The 7,003-nt window shown below is 48.9% G+C and overlaps 1 protein-coding gene across 3 annotated transcripts in view; it reads left to right on the top strand.

Annotated features, from left to right (window-relative positions):
- LOC104855977 (keratin-associated protein 4-6-like) overlaps positions 1-7,003 on the top strand; it is a 13,230-nt gene that overhangs the window by 6,050 nt on the left and 177 nt on the right. Inside the window, exons 2-3 of one of the 3 annotated variants that reach the window (XM_033763040.1) lie at positions 1-216; positions 1,538-1,938. In XM_033763040.1, coding sequence (XP_033618931.1) covers positions 1-216; positions 1,538-1,938 — 617 coding nt within the window. Of the gene's footprint in view, positions 217-1,491; positions 1,939-6,754 lie in introns of those variants that run through there. The other 2 variants (XM_033763041.1, XM_010615066.1) reach the window with 2 other exon arrangements.

Here is a 7,003-nt window from a genome sequence, read left to right as displayed (position 1 = left end):
CCACCTGCTGCCGCCCCAGCTGCTGTGTGTCCAGCTGCTGCAGGCCCCAGTGCTGCCAGTCTGTGTGCTGCCAGCCCACCTGCTGCAGGCCCCAGTGCTGCCGCCCCAGCTGCTGTGTGTCCAGCTGCTGCAGGCCCCAGTGCTGCATCTCCAGCTGCTGCCGCCCCTCCTGTGGTAGCTCCAGCTGCTGTGGCTCCAGCTGCTGCCGCCGCTGCTGGTCCTGCTGCCTGCGCCCCGTGTGTGGCCAGGTGTCCTGCCACACCTCTTGCTACCGTGAAGAACAAGCACCCAGGAAGTCTCCCAGTGTGGCCCTCAGAACTAGAGTGTCAGCGTCTCCGAGTCCTCATTAGAAACCCAGGGCCTGAGGCTCTCCAGATGCTCAGGAATTCTGGGGGTGCCCAGCTGCCCATGGATTCACAAGCCCTCAGATGACCTGGACGGATGCTAGGGACACAGGAGATGCACGCTAGAGACACAGCTTTCAAGCCGCAAGACACGTACATTGTACCAGAAGGGCTCCAGATGTCCCCTCGGGAGCACACAGGCCTCCAGGGTCTGACAAAGTGCACCCCAAGTAGAGGAGAGGCAGGCAGCAATTTGATGAGGTGGAGTTTACCAGAACCCACTGACACTTCAGAAAGACCCTAAATACTGTCAGAGATTACCCGGCTCTGCAGGCAAGTGCTGAAGAGACGCAGGTTTTGATTATTCAAAAAAATTTTTGGCTCTACCGTGAAATGCTTTTAATTAATGAGATAAGAAATAGAAATGATGCCGCATGACCCGGAATCTAAGAGAGCAGAGGGAGAGACGGGACATAAACACAGGAGGCACAAAGTAGCAGGTTAAGAAACAGTGCACCATTGACCTCACATCTACACGGATGAGCTGCCAGACAGAAGTTTAAGGACAGAGCCCAGGACCCAGCACCATCCAGGGAAAAGCAACACCACTCCAGGGATGCAGTGGTCGCTCCCAGGACCTGCATGGAGAGCTTCCTCGTTGCTCTGAGATGAACCACACACAGGAGCTTGGTCCTCCCGTCCCAGCAGACCCACACTAAGCAGGAGCTCCCCCGCATGGGTCAGGGGAAGATTTCTGGGAATGTGAGTGGCCACCTGCCCTGGTGGCAGGGATCTCGGAGGGGAGAGCGGGATGGAGTCGAGAGGCAGAGCCTTATGTGTCGGCCCCAGTGGACGAGGTGACAAGCGTGGTCTGCCAGATGCCATTCAGTACAAGTCAGGGGAAAGCACCGCAGGGCGACTGATGACCCCCGGACCAAATTTCATTTCCAACAAATTATACCGCTAAAAGCACAAACACTGTTGGATAGTTTAATAATTACTTAGGTATTCAGTAAATAAAAACAAGGAAGACACATTAATGACAGGAGAATGGGCAGTGTATAAAAGGCTGTTGTACAAGGAGATTTCCAAACTCCAGCACCTCACTCTCTCGGAAACCCACCCAGCACCTCCAACCTCCAACACCATGGTCAATTCCTCTTGTGGCTCCGTCTGCTCCGAGCAGGGCTATGGCCAGGAGACCTGCTGCCAGCCCAGCTGCTGCCAGCCCAGCTGTTTCCAGACTACCTGCTGCAGGACCACTTGCTGCCGCCCCAGCTGCTGTGTGTCCAGCTGCTGCAGGCCCCAGTGCTGCCAGTCTGTGTGCTGCCAGCCCACCTGCTGCAGGCCCCAGTGCTGCCGCCCCAGCTGCTGTGTGTCCAGCTGCTGCAGGCCCCAGTGCTGCATCTCCAGCTGCTGCCGCCCCTCCTGTGGTAGCTCCAGCTGCTGTGGCTCCAGCTGCTGCCGCCGCTGCTGGTCCTGCTGCCTGCGCCCCGTGTGTGGCCAGGTGTCCTGCCACACCTCTTGCTACCGCCCCACCTGCATCATCTCCACCTGCCCCTGCCCCATGTGCTGCGCCATCCCCTGCTGCTGAGCTCCAGCTGTCATCTCTGTCACATTATGGACACCTTCTCTAGTCATGCAACACACGGTAGCCACCAAGTGACTGCCAAACCCTCTTCCAAAGAAAGTGGCTTAGGAGTTGCATTCTGTTCTTCTGGGAAATGGTAGATGAAAACACATTTGTTAAAAGATTTTTAAGCCACACCCAATTGCATCTATTTTTAGGCAAGCAATTTTTCATTCTAAGTGTATGCTAATTATGATGCTCTCAGAGAGTGTCGCTTCTGTGTATTCTCAATAAACAATTATTTCCCGTGATACTGAAATCTCCTGATTTGTTAACGATGTGCGTGTGAGTGTGTATGCTTGTTACCTGCCACTTCACATCCAGACCCACCTCTGTCCAGCTGTGGGGGATTTACGTCACCAGTGTTGGAATCAGGATGCACTGAGCATTTATCCTGTGACGTGGGGAAATCATTAACCTCTTCAGGCATCAAGTTTCTTTTCTGTGAAATCTTCAAAGGTTTAAGGACCGAACCCACACAACGCATGCAATCACAGGAACTAGCATATATGATCTCAACAAATGTAGCTTTATTGTTGAACTACTGCCCTGGGCCTGAGTAGCATTCTCTTTGACAAAACACCAAGTTTGTATAGCTGTTTCACTTACCAAAACTAAATTTTTGGGCCAAGGAATTAGCTCAGTGGTTCTGCCACCCGCTTTGGAAGCACAAGGTCCTGAGTTCGATCCCCGGTACCAAACAAAACAATACTAAGCTTTGGTATAGCCCTTAAGTGTCCTGTAAAACTCCAGTCAGGTGAGCATCTAAATTTCACCTGACTGTGTTTCCTCTTCCAGCATTGGCTGTATGTTTCAAAACTGCTTTAAACTCAAAATTTCTATACATTACATACGAGTAGTGTTATATTTACAAATATCAAGTGTACTGAGTTTTATTTTGAAGACTTAAAAAGGGTCTTCATATGTCAAGAGACAAAATGAATAGAAACTGGCACAATGTGAGTTTCGCCTCAGTGTCGTTGGGTGACGTATGCTTTAAATATCATAGAAATGTTTTCAGACACTTTCGGGTTCACCCCTTTTCACTTGCTCTAAATTGTTCTACAGAGAACAGACCTGCTTTTCCTTCACTAGGATTTGGAAATCTTTCATCTTCCCTTATGTTCTTCTTTGACAACTTCTAATTACGAGATACAAGCACTGGTTTTAATGGAATGCATTGTTAGCTGGAAGTGAATCAAAGCATAGTGACTTTACATGGCCCTTTCAGTTTTACTAGAGTATAATTTCCGGCTTTTACAAGATGGAGAACAAGATGGCACCCTGTGTGGTAAGAGGACTACTTGCATAGGTGTCAGTGAGTTAAGCGACACTCAGTACCCAGGGCTCGTAACAAGGAGCAGATCTGAAGTCCTTTGTGAAGATGTGGGTGGAGAGGCCCGGCCAGGCACGCAAGGCTGCTTAGGATTAGTAGGAGCCGGCACTCAAGCCTGATAATTGTCTGAGGGAGAACTATGGTGTCCCAAAAGGTCCAAAAGTGATACTGGCCTTGTTAGGATACAGATAGCCAGAATAGAGATAAATATGAACGAGAAAGCGTGACTGGGGTCGATGATTTTGTGGTCGCATCAGCGTTACCTATATGTAGAGTGAGGGTGGTGGATTTTAAGTCAGTAAAATGCAACGAGGTCAGCTCTTCATTTTGTTTCATTTGGCCATGCTAAATACCTATCTTTGGAGTTGTTCAAGCCCTTCTAGGCAAGAAATCCTAAGCAACACAGCAACAAACGATGTTCTCATTGAGGAAGCAGCAGAAGCAGGAGTTTGAGTCCCACAAATCCATCTTAATAGTCTTACCTGGCCCGGGTATAAGTGACAGCAGGCTTTGGGTGAACACACAAGGTGGTTTCTCCAGTTGCCTTGGCTGGACTTAGCGTGGATACACAACGTCATGAAGGAATTTAGAGGAATGGGAAAGATGTATCATTCGATAAAGCGCACTGGGCTGTGGTCACACCTGATCTTAAAACATGTAGGCCTATATCTTACATTTTCATGCATTCCTAATACTCCAAAATATTTAAATGAAGAAGGCATGGCATTTTGAAGTTAATGGACACTATGAGGCAATGTTTGCTTAAATTTGTAGCTGGAAAAGCCTTTCGAAGAGATCAAATCACGGATCCTGTTTCCTGGCCTGAATGCCCCCCACGTCTTGAGTCCTTCCAGAAGGAGGGGTCGCAGTGGAATTCTCTGGGGACTGTGGTGAGCTCACAGGCGCAAAACACTGAACAATGGCCGACTACATCGGCTGTCGCAGTTCCGCATCCAGCAAAGTGCTCAACACAGGATCACAAAGTCCAGAGAAGGAGAACATCAGGGGTCCCGTGTGCTTGGGCGCCCAGGGAGACGGCTGCTGGGAGAGCATCTGCCTGCCTTTCTCATCTTCCGGTGTCAATTTCTCTTCCTCCTCTCTAGGCTGCCTTTGGCTTTTCCAAGTTCTTCTTTTCAGGGGTAGAAGTTAGCCATTCTAACTTGCTTATGCTTTGCAAGTTTCAGATTTATTTATTTTCAGAAGGTCGGGGGCATGAGTTATGTGCAGAGACGGCTAGGAGGTGCAGAAACACATAGTTACATCGGGATACCTTTTATGACTTTTACAAAGAACCAGGAGGATTCGTGGCCGTGTGTCTCTTACTGTGATCATTTGTAAACTGACGAGTTAAAAGTAACTTTAACACAGAGCCATGTTGCTCTGATTTCATTCTGGAATGTGCCCCCAGGGCCTGTGTGCTAAAGGTTTGGTACCCTGGGTGGTACCACTGGAAGGAGCTGGGACCTTAGAGTGCTGGGATCTCAGGAGAGTTCTTCTTCACTGGGAGCCCGGAAAAGAAAGTGTGGGACCTCAATTTTGTGGGATCCCAAAGCTTTCAGGCCACAGATGAGTGGCTTTTCTCTGCCCGGTGACCCTGCTAAAGTACTACCTGGCCACAGGACTGGAAAGCCACAGAAACAAAAGATCTTGGAATGGGAACTGCAAACTCTGAACCAAAATAAACCTTTCCTCTTCACAAGTTAAGTCTCTCAGGTATTTTGTTATGGAGATGGAAAGATGACTAACACTTCATTGTGACTCTTTTTGTTACCAGCCAAAAATTTTATTATTTTATAACGAGCAAGCTGTCTTTATTATGTCTATTGCTGTCACCTGGTGCTGAGAGCATGTCTTATCCTGCCCCGCTTTAAACTTTTAAACAAACTCATTAATTCTCATAAGAGCCCTAACAGCACACTGTTTTCATCACAGCAGATATGTCCAGACCCAGTTGTGTGCTCCTTCCCAGGAATCCCTTTTCGCTCCACATTACCTGAATGATACATACTCTCAGCGGTCAGAGTGTGTCCCTTGGAGGCCTCCGCCGAATCTTCATTCATCAAGCAGTTATCTCCTCCATTGGCAGCTCATTCTGTTTCAGGCTCTGGCCAGAGGAGCGGAACAAAGCCTCTTCCCTGCATGAACCGAGTTCATCCTGTAGAAGGAGCAGGCAGACACAGGCATTTCAGAGAGAGAGAAGTCACAGAATCCATGCACGTATAAAGCACCAGCAAAGACCAGTGGAGGATGGGCCTCGCTTTGTGCAGAGCCAAGGAAAACACCAAAGGCCGTGGTGCTCGCACTGACAGTAGAGACTACTCAGGAGGGTGCAGAGTCCTCAGCAAGCCCTCCCTGGGCCAAGGGAATATCCTGAAGCCAACTCGTTCCTTTCTTAAATAATTTTTTTGTGTGCCCTGAGAGTGCATATTTTGGACCATAATCATGTGAGGCTTTGATTTAAAAACTCTATGGATGCAGGAAGAGGAATTTGTCTTTTGTATTCCCCTTTATATCTCTGTAAAATTTAGAAAACTGCTAGGTTTTTATCTCAAAACATAAGAGAACATTTCAGTAGGATGCCAATAACGCATAAAGATGACATGTTGTGATATTCTAGCAGGAAGGTTAAGAATTATTGTCTAAATTACCCTGCCTTGGTCTGGAGGAATATTCTCAAGGTGGACACAGATCAATTCCAGGAAACTCTTCAGTCTTTAAAAAAACTGAATCCCTGGGCTGGGGACATGGCTCAGAGGTACCTCTGCCTGCCTTGAAAGCACAAGGTCCTGAGTTCAATCCCCGGTACAAAAAAAAAGAAAGAAAGAAACTGAATCCCTGCTGTTTCAAGGTGCCTCAGGGTGGTGAGAGTGGCTCAGAATGTCCTAGGAATGCTATTAGCCCGATGACCACCCAGAACACACTCACAAATCAGAGCTTCCTCAAAAAGAGGAATTTACTTCCTTTCCTATACCAGCATGGCTTCTAATTGAAATATGTATTTGTCCACTGGGGACCCTCGCCCCATCAGACCCTGTCCCCAAATCACGGCAAAGTGAGAAGAAGACAATGACATTCCTACATCACATGATACTCAGAGATCAAAGCGATGTGTTGTTGCAACCCAGGGATGAGCCCTGAAAGGTGATTCATGTGGGAACAACCAGGAAACTGGAAAAAAGGGTAATAATTACTGTCTACATATTGGGAGTTTTCAGTAGAAAAACATGATTTGTTAATTGAGTTTGTGTCATGTAAACAAAACAAGGAAATAGTCATTTCACAACACAAAAACACCTCAGCAGGGTATAAAAGGGGATGCACAGCAAGGAGACTCCAAACAGAAACCTCACTCACCAGGAAACCCACCCAGCACCTCCAAACTCCAACACCATGGTCAACTCCTCTTGTGGCTCCGTCTGCTCCGAGCAGGGATGTGGCCAGGAGAGCTGCTGCCAGCCCAGCTGCTGCCAGCCCAGCTGTTTCCAGACCACCTGCTGCAGGACCACCTGCTGCCGCCCCAGCTGCTGTGTGTCCAGCTGCTGCAGGCCCCAGTGCTGCCAGTCTGTGTGCTGCCAGCCCACCTGCTGCAGGCCCCAGTGCTGCCGCCCCAGCTGCTGTGTGTCCAGCTGCTGCAGGCCCCAGTGCTGCATCTCCAGCTGCTGCCGCCCCTCCTGTGGTAGCTCCAGCTGCTGT

Source organism: Fukomys damarensis, unplaced genomic scaffold, assembly GCF_012274545.1.
Source record: "Fukomys damarensis isolate Sample0158 unplaced genomic scaffold, DMR_v1.0_HiC HiC_scaffold_13, whole genome shotgun sequence".
In the NCBI taxonomy this organism is placed as follows: domain Eukaryota; kingdom Metazoa; phylum Chordata; class Mammalia; order Rodentia; family Bathyergidae; genus Fukomys; species Fukomys damarensis.
This window is presented reverse-complemented; position numbering and strand designations above follow the sequence as displayed.